General features: G+C 46.5%; 1 protein-coding gene across 2 annotated transcripts in view; it reads left to right on the plus strand.

Moving 5' to 3' along the window:
- Window positions 1-18139, plus strand: part of ANXA10 (annexin A10) — a 479763-nt gene that overhangs the window by 249250 nt on the left and 212374 nt on the right. For both annotated transcript variants that reach the window (XM_086962400.1, XM_086962401.1), the window contains one exon: window positions 11466-11579. In XM_086962400.1, the coding sequence (XP_086818526.1) occupies window positions 11466-11579 (114 nt within the window). The remainder of the gene's footprint in view (window positions 1-11465; window positions 11580-18139) is intronic.

Here is an 18139-nt window from a genome sequence, read left to right on the forward strand (position 1 = left end):
GTAATTAATACATCCTGATCAAAATTAATGTATACTGGGATGTGAGCTTTACATCAATACCCTTTTATTTAGTTGAAGCTACAGACTTTTATACTTCGTCCAAATCAGAAGCCACTATCATTTTTATCGATACTGAAAAGGCATTTGATTTAGATTGATGAAATTCTAAAACGTGCAATTAAAAATGAAGTTCCCTATGCAACTGATTAAAGTCCTTATGGACTTATAAAAAGGGTCCTGATCGAAAGTGATAGTGAATAGGAAAGTAGCACAATAAATTAATATCACTCAAGGGACAAGACAAGGTTACCCAGTATCCCTCTGACCTTTTGCTATCTATATCAAGCTCTTAGCAATACCAATGAACTCTGCTCCATAAGACCCCTAACCCCAGATGCCCCTAAATTGAAAATATACACTCATGATATGGACCTATCATAGGAATGTAGGATTTGACGGCATAGTTACCCCCACTTTTTTCAGGTGTTTTGGTGGTTTTTGACTAGTCTGACTGGGATTCTGCTAATCAGGACCCCAGTCTATATGCTTTCTCCCTTAAATTGACATACATGTACTTTGGTACTCTCCAGATTGGATACTGGGGCTTCCCTTGTCAGTCCTTAGTATATGGTACACATGTACCCAAGGCATAGGTACCCCAGAAGCCTCCCATGGGTTGGAGCATGTATTATGCCACCCATGCGAGGCCATCCAAAATGGAACTATAAGTCTGCTACTGCAGCCTGTGTAGGAGTGTGCATGCACCACTTATGAAAGATATAGGTTCACTATATCTAAGGGTCACTACACTTAAAATGTATAAGTCACCCCTACAGCAAGCCTTAAAAATCCTGAAGGCAGGGTGCTGAGTTTTTTGTGAGAAGGTGGCCCTGAATGTGTAGAGCCTCTCTGCAACCTTCACAGACCAGTCTTCCAGGTTGTGTGTGACACAGCCGTACATATAGCTAGAGGTGCATTATAACATTTTGATAAATGCTCTCTCTAAAACGGCTGCAAATAAACATATCTTGTGTGGTACCAAACACCTTGAAATCATACCTCCACACCAGTAACTGGTGTGGGAGGTATGATTCCACCCTTCTACAGCGAGCTTCGTGGGGTCACTCGTCTAACCGGTGCTAGCCTTCTCGACCTGGACAGCACAAAATGAATGCTGCGGACCAGAGACACATTTCTGCCCTCCTGCTGCTGAGCGAAACTCGCGCAGAGAAAGGTAGCACAATAGGCATCCTGCCACGGGGAGGTGTGACCACCTCCCAGACAGGAATTAGTGTATTGGGGCTGGGTGGGTGCACTCTTAGAGTGCCTGAAATCCTGCACAAGGAGCACATTTGATGTCCATGTGCATAGTCCAGTGCAAACCAGTTCTGGGAGCCGTTGGCTCCTGCTCTGATGCAAAACTGGACAAAGGACATGAGTGTAGCCACCCCTCTGTCCTGCCCCTTTCCTAGCAGGGTCCCCTGAATCTGTCCAACCCTCTACCATGGGTATAAAATGGGTTACCTGGCTATAGGACATTAGATTTTACGTGGTCAAGGCTCTACAAGAAGAAACCACTGACCTTCGACCGTCTGGACACCTTGGACTTCGCTGGACCTCGACTGGGCTTAACTTTGTTCCCCTTTCTGTCAGAGGCTTAGTTTGTGTCTTTTCTCCATACATGCTCCATGCAGGACCTGTGGGGCACTTAAGACAACTTAAGAATCTCCCTTAGAGTGAAGGAGTCACTCCCCTGCTTTGCAGGCACCTGAACCGCAACTGACCGTTCTGCTGCTCCTGTGAACTCCAAAGATGACAGCAACACAGGAGGTGGGTTCCCGAAGGTCCCTGAGGTCAATCTGTCCTGTCACTGAGTTTAAGGCCAGTATCCCTTGTGGGGGCTGCTTAACCCGTGCCCCTGTGCACCACATCCATTTGCAAGTGCATATGCTTGTTGGCAATTCCCGAGCTAGTGTATTGGACTCCGTGTAGTCCTGACACTGAGCAGTATTTACACCAAATAACTCCAGCCTCCTCTCACTGAGTGCTCTCTGGACTGGTGCTTTGTAATCTTGCTCATGGTCCCCTCACGACTCCTTGTCGTTCAGCCGGAGGGTCCCCCTGGGGTTCATCCTGATTGTTCTTGAGCTTTCCTGGTTGCTCCAGACATGCCCTGACTCCCCATTGCCTGGAGAGTCCCCTCGACCTCGCTGGTCCACACCGTAACCTGTTTGACATTCCTGCGTGGGTTGTTTTTGCCAAGTCTTATTGGTGCTCCCACCGGACACCGATCCCTCAGCACTCAACATCTTTCATGGGACAGCTCACCTCTGGCTCCTGGTCATCCTCGACATCCCCTGGTCCACGTGGCTGCAGAATCAAGCATCCCTTCTTCGCACCTGAAGCACCCGACATCGGTGGGCATTCGTCTACCGAGCCCCTGGTCACTCAGAAGTGGCCCAGACTCTGTCCCCTCTGCTTTCAGGCTTCTTCCATCCAGAATCCAGGCTTGGATTTCACCAGACCCTTTTCACCTTCACGGCAGCAGTACTTCTTCACATCCTTCAATAGAGAATGATGGAGGTTTCCGACACCATTCCAGACCTATGCACCCTGCTCCCCTGGGATAGGTAATTCAGGTACTACGGTATCCACGGGTGGCTGTCTAACTTCTTACGTTCCACAGGGTTTGCTCGAAGTCCTCCTAGAAGGGTCCTTAAACTTTAACTTTGCCACCTGCGACTTTTCCATAGAGCTGTACAGAGCACGCTGTTGTGTTTCCTCACTACACACGTCCTACGTGGTTTCCCTGTGTCATCGCCGTGGGTGGTTCCTTGGAGTCCCAGCGATTCTACGTGCATTGGGCACTGTGTATTGTGCTACTTACAATTGTACTATTGATCTCGTATTGTGTGTTTTGTGTTCTATCCTCGTGTAGAGGATAGTAGAGAGTGTGATAATAATAAATACATATTTTATATAACTACTGTGTGGTTCTCCTTCATTTAGTCATTCAGGAGGTGATATTCTGGTAAAACAAGCTGCTTTACATTCCTTCAAGATTATGCCAGAAGGCTGCTCTCCACAGCTACCACTAGGATAGGGATGTGTGGATTGGTACAAGGTGCCCACTTAAATTATTGAACAGCATATACCAAGCCACCTTCTCACGCCTATTAACCACTCTATCAAACTATAACACATCACCCAAGAAATATCTGTGAACTCATGTCATTGAAAATCTGGAAGAGGTATTTCAAATAAACTTTAAGTCTGCTAAACAAAAGATACAAAAGCTACTGAAAAGATGGAATAAACTCCTATTTACAAACATTCGGAGAATCATAATCATTGAAATGAATATCCTACCAATATACTATATATACTGCGTGTAATATATGAGAATTGTTTTAAAGAGATTGATGGGATGATATCTAGCTTCCTATGGCAGAACCATATACAGCGAGTCTATAGAAATTGACACTAAATATAGAAGGGGGTCTCTCCCTGACAGACCTGAGAAATTATTATCAGGCAGCACACCTTCTACCTAGCTAACACAGCTCCCTGAGAGGTAAGATATTCGACAAGGATGCACCCTCTTTCACTGTGTGGGAAAATGAAATATGGAAGGTTTATAATAGGGAAAAGTTCTATGCAAAACGAATCGCTGCTACCAAAATGGTGAATTTGATATGGAAGTATTATGAGGAACACCTCTCTGTAACAAGCTAATGTGCTACTTTATGGAATGGATATGAAATGTTATAGAATGATTATGCTGAAATATTTATGATGCAAATGATGTACTGTGCACAAGACTATGTTGGCGATAGTTGAAATGATTTTGCTCTGTGGGTGGACTGCTGCTTTGAAATAGGAAACTGAGCTAATTAAAATCAATTTTAAAAAGCGAACTGACCTGTCATAACTTATTAAAGTTGAGGAGTTAGGGCCTCATTACGATGTCGGGCAGACTTGTGTCCGTCCGACACCATAGTAGTCTGAAACTGCCGGAGCATAGGTCGGCGGTTCCGACCGCACAAATAGGATGCGACCACCAATAGGATGGTCGGAAACATCCATTTTACCATAGTAAAATGGATGTTTGGAAACATCCCTGCATTGTGTGGCAAGGCACCTCAAGGTGCCAGCCACACGGTGCTGGGATGTTTAGGGGGGCCAATGTCTGCCCCCAGGCCCCATAGCGAGGGCCCGAGGGAAGCAGGCCCCCTAAGTCACTTTCCAACAGTCTTTTCATGTCGGAAAGGTTTACAAGGAAAGGCTGTCAGAAACCGACGAAATCCGGATGGTGGATCCGAGGCTGGCTCTGCCATCATTCATGGGATTAAAATTCTACTCCCGTTCTGTCTGTCAGAGGAGCGGAATCCACCCGCCAGGTTTCCCTCCGACCGTCGTCATCGTAATACGGCAGTCTGAGGGAAAACTGTCTGAGGCTTTCTGCCCGACATTGGAATCAGGGGGATATAAGTAGGGGGTTGTACCCAACTAATGTCACTGGGACCTGGGTGATCAATGTAATAAGAGGAAGGAGTCCCAGTAATCAAGGAACAATTTACAAGACAAAAAATAAATAAATCAATCAAGAAACAAATCTGTTCACATTGTTTTAATCACAATGTGAATGTTCATAGCAAATATATAACGTATCTTAACACGTAAACATAGTTCGTGTAGTGCCCCAAATATAGTGGAGAGACAGGGGAGGGGGGAGTGATCCTGTGAGGAAATAGTGGAGGGAAGGAGAAAGAAAATTTGTTGTGACAATTAAATCAGTCAATATGCATCATTTGTCCATACTACACAGTGTGTGTAGAAAATGGGGACCACAAGGTTCAATTTGTTATTTCAACAGAACAGCATACTCCACAAAGTTCAGATAATGAAGGCGTTAGGGCGTGGAGTTGATAATAAGAATAGTTGTCGACGTTTCGACCCTCTATTGCGCAGGTAGAGTTGCTATCCTTGCTGTGGGGTCTTCATCAGGACAAGGGTGGGGATACACCTATTCAATATAAATATATAAATTAATATTGGGAAATGAATCCCTATATTGTTCCGAGGGGAAAGCACATCAGTATTAGCAAAAGGTCGTAGGGAATAGAATCATTCCTGTGCCACAAAATTAGAGCGAGTATATTCATACGCCACACAGTTAATATGGGTATAGTTAATAGACTCAGTGGGTATTAAGTGCACCTTAAATAAAAAACAATTGAAATTGCGCTAAATCAGTTGATTACATCAAGGAGTTTCTTTGGAAAAAAGAAAGAAGGGAGTGTAGCCAGTCCGAGGTGGCAGCAACGGGACATTTCAGTACCCACTAGCTGTGGGATAAAATTGGCTCAAGGTAATACCGAGCAATTATTCGGTGTTAGCAAGTCAAAATAAACTCACCACAAAGTAGTATAAAACTGGACCATGGTACCGTCTAACGGCGTGGTCCGAATGAATCGTCTATGCTAGAAAAGGCTGTTGATATACAAAAAGGGCGGGCAATTAGACAAGTTTGAGTATACAGTAGTTGATGGTAGAATTTAAAATAAGAGTGGGGAGCTTACCACGAATTAGTATCGGGACGACCCCAATGCAATTTAGTGACGTGGTCCGAAGTACCAGCAATTATAACGGAGCTGAGGAGTATAAATACAGAGGACCAGGATTTAGCAGAGGATAGGCTAGCAATAACACATCCGTTAAGGTTCATTAGGGAGTTGCACTCACCAAGAAGACGCGATCAAAATAGGATCGTAAGGGGGTCTGGCCAATTCACACGGGTGCTTCGTAGATTGTTCTAAAAGTAAAGGACCAGAGTCTTAGCACAGGGGAGGCTAACTATGCACCACCAGTCAAAGTTAATCGGGGGTTGAACTCACCACGCAGAAACGATCGGAGTACGATCGTGTGAGGTCCGGTTCAGTCGGACAAAATGCTTCGTAGAGTAAACTGCGGGTAAAAGCGGGAAACAATGTTGAGAGATACCCATCAAGGGGTAATTATTTAAACAGGCATCCAACAACTAAGAAAGGCGCTTACCGGGTTAGAAATCAATCACGTCCCGCAACGAGCAAGGTTCGCAATGGCGATGCTCAGTTCCGGGTTTGGAGATATCTCCATAGCAATGGGATCACGTGGTGCAAAACACCCGTGTGAACATAGTGAAAAGACTGCAGTTACGGCCACAATGCGGTAACGTTACAAGTCAATCCATTGATACACGATCTAATGATTGGACCGAAAATTGGTGAATTGCATCTAAATTACCCTGATTGTACAGAGTCAAAGGAACACAGTGTGGGTGTTAATACAAAAGCATATCTATTAACTGTTACTATCCGCCAGTACAGGGACCCACTAAACTCTCTATCGAGTGAGGATGATGTACCAATATCCACTGGTATAACTTGACAGTCTAATCATTCACGAAAAAACACATTCACAGAGAAACAACATGTAGCACTTTTGAGTAGATGGTATGACAATGGATGTAGTTACGTTAGATGGTGACAGTGTCGTACCAAGGCATAGAGTACCTTCCACACTAGGATAAAGGCCAACGATCATGTAGATCTTCAAAGGTAATATCAAACATATATAGTAGTAACCATACTGTGAGTAGATGGTAGGTTGCATGGCGACCTCTCACAAGAGGGTAAAGGCCATCCGGCAACATGTAACACTTTTGAGTAGACAGTATGACAGTGGATGCAGTTCAGTTGGATGGTAACAGTGTCATAACAGGGCGTAGCGTACCTCTCACATGAGGGTAAAGGCCACAGGTCATGTAAATCCTCAAAGAGTAATATCAAACATATATAATAGTAACCATACTGTGAGTAGATGGTAGGTTGCATGGCGTACCTCTCTCAAGAGGGTAGAGGCCATCCAGGATCTCTTTACCGGTTGATAGTTATATAAATACAGAATCGCATACTACTCAGCACAGGATAAAGGCCACATGAGATTTATATGTCTTACAGAGCTGCATAACATTACATTCAAGTAAGTGATAAGGTTGCCAGTTGTGAGAAAGAGCTATCTTGTTCATTGAGCCCATTTTCAATGGAATCAAACCTTAACATCCATTTCAGCTCCCGAATATTCAAAATATTCGCGATATTACCACCCCGGGGTCCTAAGGTGGCTTTTTCAAGGATTACCCATTTCAGACTATCCGGTGTGTGACCGGCTGCGGAGAAATGTTCGACCAAAGGTGCACCTGGTGCTAGGCACCTGATCCTACTCATATGCTGGAGGATTCTGGCCTTCGCTTTCTGCTGTGTCTGACCAACGTATATCATCGAGCATGGGCATAGGATGGCGTATATAATGTTTGATGAATTGCAGTTGGTGTGTGTTCTCAGCGGGATTCTTTGATCGCGATAAATGAATTCTTTGGTTTGGATGACACTGTCGCATGCCTTGCAATGACCGCATCTGAAATGGCCCACTATCGCAGGCAGGTTCCAAAGGGTTGCGACCGTGGGGTCATCTCTAGTCTTCAGAAAGGAACGAACTACATGATCTTTTACACTACGTGCTTTTTTGAATGCATGTAGAGGCGGGTTAGATTGCTTGATGTCATCTGATATCAATTCCCAATGGCGGTTGATGATGCGTTTAATTTTATTACTCTGGGTGTTAAATGTGGTAACGCATACAATCCTTTCTTGCTGATCGTCCTTGTCAGTTTTGGGGGTGAGCAACTCCTCCCGGGGATAGAACCAAGCTCTTTTTCTTGCTCGCTTGAGTAGTTGTTTGGGATATCCCCTGCTCAACAGTCGTTGTTTCAGTTCTTCAGATTCGGTGAAGTAATGGGCGCCCACCGAAAGGAATTCATTATTACACTATAACAGTCACCACCCCAGAGCTTTGCGAGACAATTTACCGTTTGGGCAATTCCTGCGAATCCGCAGGAATTGTTCCAACAAGGACCATTACTTCACCGAATCTGAAGAACTGAAACAACGACTGTTGAGCAGGGGATATCCCAAACAACTACTCAAGCGAGCAAGAAAAAGAGCTTGGTTCTATCCCCGGGAGGAGTTGCTCACCCCCAAAACTGACAAGGACGATCAGCAAGAAAGGATTGTATGCGTTACCACTTTTAACACCCAGAGTAATAAAATTAAACGCATCATCAACCGCCATTGGGAATTGATATCAGATGACATCAAGCAATCTAACCCGCCTCTGCATGCATTCAAAAAAGCACGTAGTGTAAAAGATCATGTAGTTCGTTCCTTTCTGAAGACTAGAGATGACCCCACGGTCGCAACCCTTTGGAACCTGCCTGTGATAGTGGGCCATTTCAGATGCGGTCATTGCAAGGCATGCGACAGTGTCATCCAAACCAAGGAATTCATTTATCGCGATCAAAGAATCCCGCTGAGAACACACACCAACTGCAATTCATCAAACATTATATACGCCATCCTATGCCCATGCTCGATGATATACGTTGGTCAGACACAGCAGAAAGCGAAGGCCAGAATCCTCCAGCATATGAGTAGGATCAGGTGCCTAGCACCAGGTGCACCTTTGGTCGAACATTTCTCCGCAGCCGGTCACACACCGGATAGTCTGAAATGGGTAATCCTTGAAAAAGCCACCTTAGGACCCCGGGGTGGTAATATCGCGAATATTTTGAATATTCGGGAGCTGAAATGGATGTTAAGGTTTGATTCCATTGAAAATGGGCTCAATGAACAAGATAGCTCTATCTCACAACTGGCAACCTTATCACTTACTTGAATGTAATGTTATGCAGCTCTGTAAGACATATAAATCTCATGTGGCCTTTATCCTGTGCTGAGTAGTATGCGATTCTCTATTTATATAACTATCAACCGGTAATGAGATCCTGGATGGCCTCTACCCTCTTGAGAGAGGTACGCCATGCAACCTACCATCTACTCACAGTATGGTTACTATTATATATGTTTGATATTACTCTTTGAGGATTTACATGACCTGTGGCCTTTACCCTCATGTGAGAGGTACGCTACGCCCTGTTATGACACTGTTACCATCCAACTGAACTGCATCCACTGTCATACTGTCTACTCAAAAGTGTTACATGTTGCCGGATGGCCTTTACCCTCTTGTGAGAGGTCGCCATGCAACCTACCATCTACTCACAGTATGGTTACTACTATATATGTTTGATATTACCTTTGAAGATCTACATGATCGTTGGCCTTTATCCTAGTGTGGAAGGTACTCTATGCCTTGGTACGACACTGTCACCATCAAACGTAACTACATCCATTGTCATACCATCTACTCAAAAGTGCTACATGTTGTTTCTCTGTGAATGTGTTTTTTCGTGAATGATTAGACTGTCAAGTTATACCAGTGGATATTGGTACATCATCCTCACTCGATTGAGAGTTTAGTGAGTCCCTGTACTGGCGGATAGTAACAGTTAATAGATATGCTTTTGTATTAACACCCACACTGCGTTCCTTTGACTCTGTACAATCAGGGTAATTTAGATGCAATTCACCAATTTTCGGTCCAATCATTAGATCGTGTATCAACGGATTGACTTGTAACGTTACCGCATTGTGGCCGTAACTGCAGTCTTTTCACTATGTTCACACGGGTGTTTTGCACCACGTGATCCCATTGCTATGGAGATATCTCCAAACCCGGAACTGAGCATCGCCATTGCGAACCTTGCTCGTTGCGGGACGTGATTGATTTCTAACCCGGTAAGCGCCTTTCTTAGTTGTTGGATGCCTGTTTAAATAATTACCCCTTGATGGGTATCTCTCAACATTTTTTCCCGCTTTTACCCGCAGTTTACTCTACGAAGCATTTTGTCCGACTGAACCGGACCTCACACGATCGTACTCCGATCGTTTCTGCGTGGTGAGTTCAACCCCCGATTAACTTTGACTGGTGGTGCATAGTTAGCCTCCCCTGTGCTAAGACTCTGGTCCTTTACTTTTAGAACAATCTACGAAGCACCCGTGTGAATTGGCCAGACCCCCTTACGATCCTATTTTGATCGCGTCTTCTTGGTGAGTGCAACTCCCTAATGAACCTTAACAGATGTGTTATTGCTAGCCTCTCCTCTGCTAAATCCTGGTCCTCTGTATTTATACTCCTCAGCTCCGCTATAATTGCTGGTACTTCGGACCACGTCACTAAATTGCATTGGGGTCGTCCCGATACTAATTCGTGGTAAGCTCCCCACTCTTATTTTAAATTCTACCATCAACTACTGTATACTCAAACTTGTCTAATTGCCCGCCCTTTTTGTATATCAACAGCCTTTTCTAGCATAGACGATTCATTCGGACCACGCCGTTAGACGGTACCATGGTCCAGTTTTATACTACTTTGTGGTGAGTTTATTTTGACTTGCTAACACCGAATAATTGCTCGGTATTACCTTGAGCCAATTTTATCCCACAGCTAGTGGGTACTGAAATGTCCCGTTGCTGCCACCTCGGACTGGCTACACTCCCTTCTTTCTTTTTTCCAAAGAAACTCCTTGATGTAATCAACTGATTTAGCGCAATTTCAATTGTTTTTTATTTAAGGTGCACTTAATACCCACTGAGTCTATTAACTATACCCATATTAACTGTGTGGCGTATGAATATACTCGCTCTAATTTTGTGGCACAGGAATGATTCTATTCCCTACGACCTTTTGCTAATACTGATGTGCTTTCCCCTCGGAACAATATAGGGATTCATTTCCCAATATTAATTTATATATTTACATTGAATAGGTGTGTCCCCACCCTTGTCCTGATGAAGACCCCACAGCAAGGATAGCAACTCTACCTGCGCAATAGAGGGTCGAAACGTCGACAACTATTCTTATTATCAACTCCACGCCCTAGCGCCTTCATTATCTGAACTTTGTGGAGTATGCTGTTCTGTTGAAATAACAAATTGAACCTTGTGGTCCCCATTTTCTACACACACTGTGTAGTATGGACAAATGATGCATATTGACTGATTTAATTGTCACAACAAATTTTCTTTCTCCTTCCCTCCACTATTTCCTCACAGGATCACTCCCCCCTCCCCTGTCTCTCCACTATATTTGGGGCACTACACGAACTATGTTTACGTGTTAAGATACGTTATATATTTGCTATGAACATTCACATTGTGATTAAAACAATGTGAACAGATTTGTTTCTTGAATGATTTATTTATTTTTTGTCTTGTAAATTGTTCCTTGATTACTGGGACTCCTTCCTCTTATTACGACATTGGAATCAAGCCTTTAGTTCATTTCTCTATTAAAGGTGACTAGAGACGTCAGAAGTCGCCTGGGCTAAGGAATTTATAGATGAGCTGGTGAAAGGGGATTGCAGTTTCCCATGTAAACCGATTATTAACACAGATGCTGTTGAGCACAGCACAGAAGAAAGGCTGGATAGTATTCTCTTCATAATCATTATTTTCTCCCCTTAGGATTTGATTGCTGATCTGAAGGAGAATCTTTCGGACCATTTTAAAGATGTTATGGTGGGCCTCATGCATCGGCCTGCATCCTATGATGCTCACGAGCTTTGGCACGCAATGAAGGTATTGTCATTTACATGCATCATTTTTATTCATTAACCACAGTTTCATCACTGCACCGTAGTGTCTTTGGAAAAATCACGTTTAATTTTGCGATGTAGATTTTGCAGCATTTGGTAGCAAGAAGATCTCTAAATTCAAATATAGCAAGTATTTGCCATATAGTTCCCCCCCATAAAATAGCAACCGCATCAGTTTCTACTCTACCGAATTTGTATTGTTCTCATGGTCCTGTCACTGTTCTTGTACACTAGTATAAGGTGGCTCTAATCATCACTTAATCAGACATTCCTCGTGGGTTCAGAAGATTATCAGGTGCACGTCACCAACGATTACACAATCCATGTCAACAGTATTGAAAAATCATTAAGTGACAACAACCTATGTCTTTATTTAGTCACTTGCATATTACCATTGTATTGTATTGTGGCATACTTATATAGCGCAACCTGTCACCACCAAGGGCATCCTGGCGCTTTGACCCGTACTCAATGAAAACAGTAGCTCAGCCTATCCTAGGAAAAAGATGAGTCTTTAAAGCCTTTCTAAAGGATAGGAGATCTCCAAGGCTTCTCAAGGATATAGGCAGAGAGTTCCAGAGTTTGGCTGCCGCTACTCTGAAAGAGCGGCCCCCCATCCTCACTCTCTGGAATCGTGGGACTACCAATAGCCTGGATGACGAAGAGCGTAAGGCTCTCGATGGACAGTACCAGGCAAACATTCGCCGCAAAGGAATGGGGCCCAGATCGTGAATAGCCCTGAACACAATACATGCTGCTTTGTAGCGCACCCGAAGATGAACTGGCAGCCAATGAAGTTCTCGCAGTGCTGCCGTAGAAGAACTATGGTAAGGGCGAGAAAGGGCGAGTTTAGCAGCGATGTTTTGCACCCTTTGCAACTTGCCCAAGAGTGTTACCGGGGCCTCCAGAAGTAGTGCGTTACAATAGTCAAGTCGACTTAGGATGGTACAACGCACTACTTCTGGTCTGGCTTGCACAGGGAGGAGAGGAAGGACCTTGCGCAGCATACGAATCAGCATCATACATGTTGACGAGATCTTATTCACATGTAGATCCAACTGCAGGTTAGGCCCAAAAGTGACGCCTAAATTGCGCGCTGATTGTGCCGCAGACACCGTCTCTGAGAAGGACGGAGGCCAGAAGTCCACTGGGAGGTCGCGAGGAATTCGATCAGTGGAGCAATGTAAAACCTCCGTCTTAGTTCCGTTGAACTGTAACGAGTTCAGCCGGAGCCATTCCGCTGTCGCCTGCATGCACCGATGAAAAGTCTCCAGTGTGACTGCGTCCTGTCCCTCCAGAGAGAAGACCAGCTGGGTATCATCTGCATAATTAAATGCAGAGATACCGAAGGTTTTAATGAGCTGGACCAGGGGGCGGAGGTAGACATTGAAGAGTATGGGGCTGATGGCCGAGCCCTGAGGTACTCCTTGTCCCACTCTCCGTTCCTCCGAACTGAAGGGGGGTAATGAAACCCGTTGCTGACGGCAGTCCAAGTAGGAGATTAACCAATCCCTGGCCTTGTCCCTGACCCCGCATTCCTCCAGCCTAGAAATCAGGGTGGGATGGCTGACCGTGTCGAACGCGGCCGACATGTCGAGCAGCACCAAGAATGCTGCCCGACCACTGTCGACTCGCGCCCGCAGGTTGTCTAACACGGTCACCAACGCGGATTCCGTCCCATGTGCTGGGCGGAAGCCGAATTGCGTCTCATCCAACCAGCTGTTCCCTTCTAGGAAACTGGACAGAGCACGGGTGACCAGCTTTTCCATAATTTTAACCGGAAAAGGGAGCAGGGAGATTGGCCGGTAGTTAGAAAGGCAGGCAGGGTCGAGCGTAGGTTTTTTTAAAAGCGGGGATACCACTGCCTTCTTCCAGCAGCTTGGAACAGTAGCTGTCTCGAATGACTGACAGCAGATGGCGTGCAGGGGCTGGAAGAGGTCCTCTTGAAACACCCTCCAGAGTCTAGGGGGGAGAGGGTCCAAAGGCGAGCCAGAGGAAATCGTTAGGGCTAGGTCGCCGAACTCCTTCAAGGATGGAAGGGGAAAACTACTCAGCTGGGGTCGACTGGCCTCGCACGCCGGAGCTCCCAAACTGAGGGCCGACTCCAAGGAAGGAGAAAGATGACTTCTCTGCTGGGGTCGACTGGCAGCGATCTCCGGAGCTCCCAAGCAGAGAGCCTGATCCAAAGTGGGGGTAGAGGAGCCGCTCAGCTGGGGTCGACTGGCCTCGCTCGCCGGAGCTCCCAAACTGAGAGCTGGCTCCACCGGAAAAGGGAGAAGGCTACCCTGCTGAGGTCGACTGGCTACAATTGCCGGAGCTCCCAAGCAGGGAGCCGAATCAAGGGCCGCGAGGGGAGAGCAGTTCAGATGGGGTCGACTGGCCGCAGTCGCCGGAGCTCCCAAGCTGAGGGCCTGATCCAACAAAAGCAAAGGAGGGCTACTCAGCTGGGGTCGACTGGCTTCCGCCGCCGGAGCTCCCGGGCTGGAGGGCTGCTCAGCTGGTCGGGGTCGACTGGAGGGCGAGACCGGAGCTTCCTGACAGAGAATGGTAGCCCTCTGCAGGGGTCGACTGGCCATTTCCTCCGGAGCTCCCTCCTCAGTGGTAAGGTTCCGTGGGTCCTGCAGACCTGCTAGGATTTTACGAATTTTTTCCTCAAAGGCATCCGCCAGAGAGTCACAAAGAGCTTGCGACGAGGGAACAGCGCTGGCCACACAGGTCGGATGAGCCAGGTCCTTGACGATTTTAAAAAGGGCCTGAGCCTTGTTTGGGGCCTGATTCAGAGTAAGTTCAAGGAAGGTCGCTTTTGCGATCTTAATTTGGGCTTTATATTTATGCATAGCAGACTTAAATGCAATTTTCTCGGAGTCTAGGTACTGCTTCCTCCATACCCTTTCCGCGCGTTTACAGTCGAGTTTGAGCTGGCGAAGTTCGCTCGTGTACCAAGGACTGGCTCGGTTCACTCTCCCTCGCGACTTCCGAAGGGGCGCTAACTTATCCAGTGAGCTAGCTATGGACTGACAGAAGAGGTTATAACTGTCTTCAACTGTATTGCCAAGTTTGAAGTCCTTATCTAAGATGTTCGGCAATGGGACATTGTTTAAGATGCGGGACCAAGGTCTCTCTAGCTTAGCTAGAGGTAATCCAGCCTTACGCGAAGTAGGGTCCTCCGACCAAAGGGAAAACCTGATCAGAAAGTGATCCGTCCAATATTGGCACTTGATGTCCACAAATGATGCCCATTGAGGATCCGCGAACACCAGGTCCAAAATGTGGCCTTTCCGATGCGTGGCGGCATTCACCAACTGTACTAAATTAATATCTGTACACGCTTGGCTAAGAGAGAAAAAAGCATTGTCCAGCGAACTGCCTGCCCACAGATTAAAATCACCAAGAACTAATAACCTGGAGTGGGAGCTGGCAAGTTCATAGATTAGGTCAATGAGAAGAGGAATGGAAGGTGCTGGTCCCGGGGGGCGGTAACAGAGAACACCCGAGCAGCACATCGACTCCTGCTGTTTGACTGAGAAACCCATCAGTTCAAATCCCGGTACCTCTCGAATCTTTAACTGGGAGAGGGTGAGCGAGTCTCTATGAATAAATCCGATTCCCCCTCCTCGGTTAAGTGGGCGCGGTGCGTGGCTAATTTTATATCCTGTAGGGCAGGCTAAGCCCAGCTCGACCTCACAGTCCTCCCGTGTCCACGTTTCAGTAAGAAAGAGGACATCGAGCTGTTCAGACTCAATGAGGAAGGCTATTTCCGTGTGGTGCTTGCAGAGAGATCTGACATTAAGCAAACCACAGATGATTGGCTTGGAAGTGGACGATCTAACCGGGTCCTGCCCAGGTCTGAGTTCGATAAGCTCACTCCGAGTGTAAGCTATGCGGTTTGAACCGGAGGGGCCAGAGGTAGCGGCCCTAAGCGCGTCCGTTGCGCGAACGGGCGCAAACGGGCTTACCTCTGGCGCACCTCCGGCGCCCCTACGGCGTCCCCGCTGCGCACCGTCGCTGCGCACTGGTCTAGCGGCCATCTTAAATGGCCGGCAGGGTGTCACGTGGGTCCTGGCAGGGCGAGTGTCTCTCCCTCCCCAAGATGGCGCTAAGAGTGGAAGGACTTCTCCCCACTCCAAGATGGCGCTCACAACCGGCGCGAAGATGCTGCAGAGCCCCCGAGTCCCTTCTAGCCCACAAATGTGGGTTTGTGGTGAATTATGGTGTGGGTAAGGCTCCCTTATTTCCCCCTAAGCGGTAGAAGTATTAATTAAAAGCGCGAAGCGCTCGGCGCAGTTTACATAAAACGAGGCAAGTAAGCTTTAAAATTCTACGAGCAAAGAGCTATATGCGCGCAGCGCTGGAGCAGCGTTAACACTGAGCACAAATCAATATCTGCCTAAGCGAGGTAGGAGGTCCTACTGATATTACCTCCTCCTCCAATGCGTGGGTCCTGGCAGGGCGAGTGTCTCTCCCTCCCCAAGATGGCGCTAAGAGTGGAAGGACTTCTCCCCACTCCAAGATGGCGCTCACAACCGGCGCGAAGATGCTGCAGAGCCCCCGAGTCCCTTCTAGCCCACAAATGTGGGTTTGTGGCGAATTATGGTGTGGGTAAGGCTCCCTTATTTCCCCCTAAGCGGTAGAAGTATTAATTAAAAGCGCGAAGCGCTCGGCGCAGTTTACATAAAACGAGGCAAGTAAGCTTTAAAATTCTACGAGCCATGCAACTGTAAAAGCTCAAATATTATCCTCATACATTATTATACATTGGGTTATGGTGCAAATTAGACGAATTGAATTTAGGAACCAAACTTCATTCATGTTGTGATAGCTTTGTGAATATTATCGCCTTTTAACTCTCAACGTTGAAATGTGCAGTTTTTCAATTGTACAACAGCGCCATCTTCTGAGCAAAAAGAAGACAGAAGTGTTCTTCACTATGAACATAATGGTCCAATTTAAAAAATGTTTTTGCTCGCCTATGTCTTTGTCCTTTAAGTGACCGAAAATACATTTACATTAATAGATTCCATATGTGATCAGGATTAGGTCTTTTTTGGGTGGTGGGGGGTTACTATGAACACACAATTAACTATAGTACAGGGAAGTCTATAATACTCGCATCTGTCCCCCTACAGTTTTCTTTGAGTCGCCAGTCACCTGGAGCCAGATGTATCAAAGAGTTTTACCCATTATGTGTCTATAGGAAAATGAGTACATACATATGGCCCCTGGCCTCTTGAACAAAGAGAAACTTGCTTCATAATCGAACATTCCCCGGTTATGTAACACCCCCTCCACCTGTGCCCTCCCCATCAGATTCTCCATTCGCAGCATCCTCACTATCAGAGGAGTCCATAGCCGCCTCCGGGTCTAGAAACACTTCACGTAGATCCCTCCAAACAGCCACATCTTCGATCACTTTATCATCACATCTAGCGATGCTCATGTGAGCTTCCTCTGCCCCGGTCCATTCTAACACGTCACTACATCAACGAGTGAAATCAGCTGCTCTCTGACCCATCCAGGTTATAGCTATGCAGCGGCTGGCAGAACCAGTGGCACGTGCAGGAGGAACCTTTATGCCATCCTCCTGCCCTTGGGACGCCCAATATTTACCCAAGAAAGAAGACTGAGGTGCAGCGGGAAAATGATATGGACAGTCCTCCGAATCACCCCAACTACCCAACTACCCGGGGACGGAATGCGTGTACCTCCCCACACCTGGTGTACGCATCTGGGCACTGTGTCGACATTTGGTTTAGGCTTATGGGAGGGAGCTAGGTCATATGTAAAAAATTATAATGCACCAGCTTAAAGCGTGTATTACAGGAAACAGTGTGCATAAGAGTTTTGACTCACAACCAGTCCCCCTCGGTGAGCGGAGCTTCCAGCTCTAGGCTGTCCATGTTGCCCTGGCTATATCAGTCAGTCCTGCGTTAAGAAGAAAATGTCCGTGTCCGAGAGAGAAGGCGAGTTGAGCCTCCTCGAATGTAAGGAGGAGTTCACCTCCGTCACGCGAAGCCTGGAATGACTGACATGTCTGTCTTGAGTCGAACCAGCTTTAGTATCCAGAGCGGAAGTTCCCGGTGAAATGGGGCTCACTTTAGCACCATCCGGAGTATCGCCGTGTACCTGACTATCAGTGGGTCTTCCCGAGGTAGTCCACAGCCCTCCATGAGGAGTTGAGGCAGGTGGGCAACATCCACCCCTCGAGAGAGTAAGCGTATTTCCCAGTTATCCCCTAAATTGAACCACCACGCTGCATGTTGTAGTTGGGCTGCAAAGTAATATAAGTCGAGCCGCGGAGCTTCCAATTTTCCCTTCTCATATTGTCTCAGCAATATAGACAAATTCAATCTGCGACGCCAGCCTGCCCACAGGAGGGATCTGATGACGGAGTCTAACTGTCGAAATACCTGGGATTAGGGTCAAGGAGTTCAACAACAGGTACAGGCATCGAAGGAGAAGAACCATCAGGGCTATGGCCAAATGACCCATCAATGGCAGAGGCAGCGTATTCCAAAACCTGACCGAGGACTTCAAGTCCTCATT

The sequence above is a fragment of the Lissotriton vulgaris genome, chromosome 3_1, assembly GCF_964263255.1.
Source record: "Lissotriton vulgaris chromosome 3_1, aLisVul1.2, whole genome shotgun sequence".
Taxonomy (NCBI): Eukaryota; Metazoa; Chordata; class Amphibia; order Caudata; family Salamandridae; genus Lissotriton; species Lissotriton vulgaris.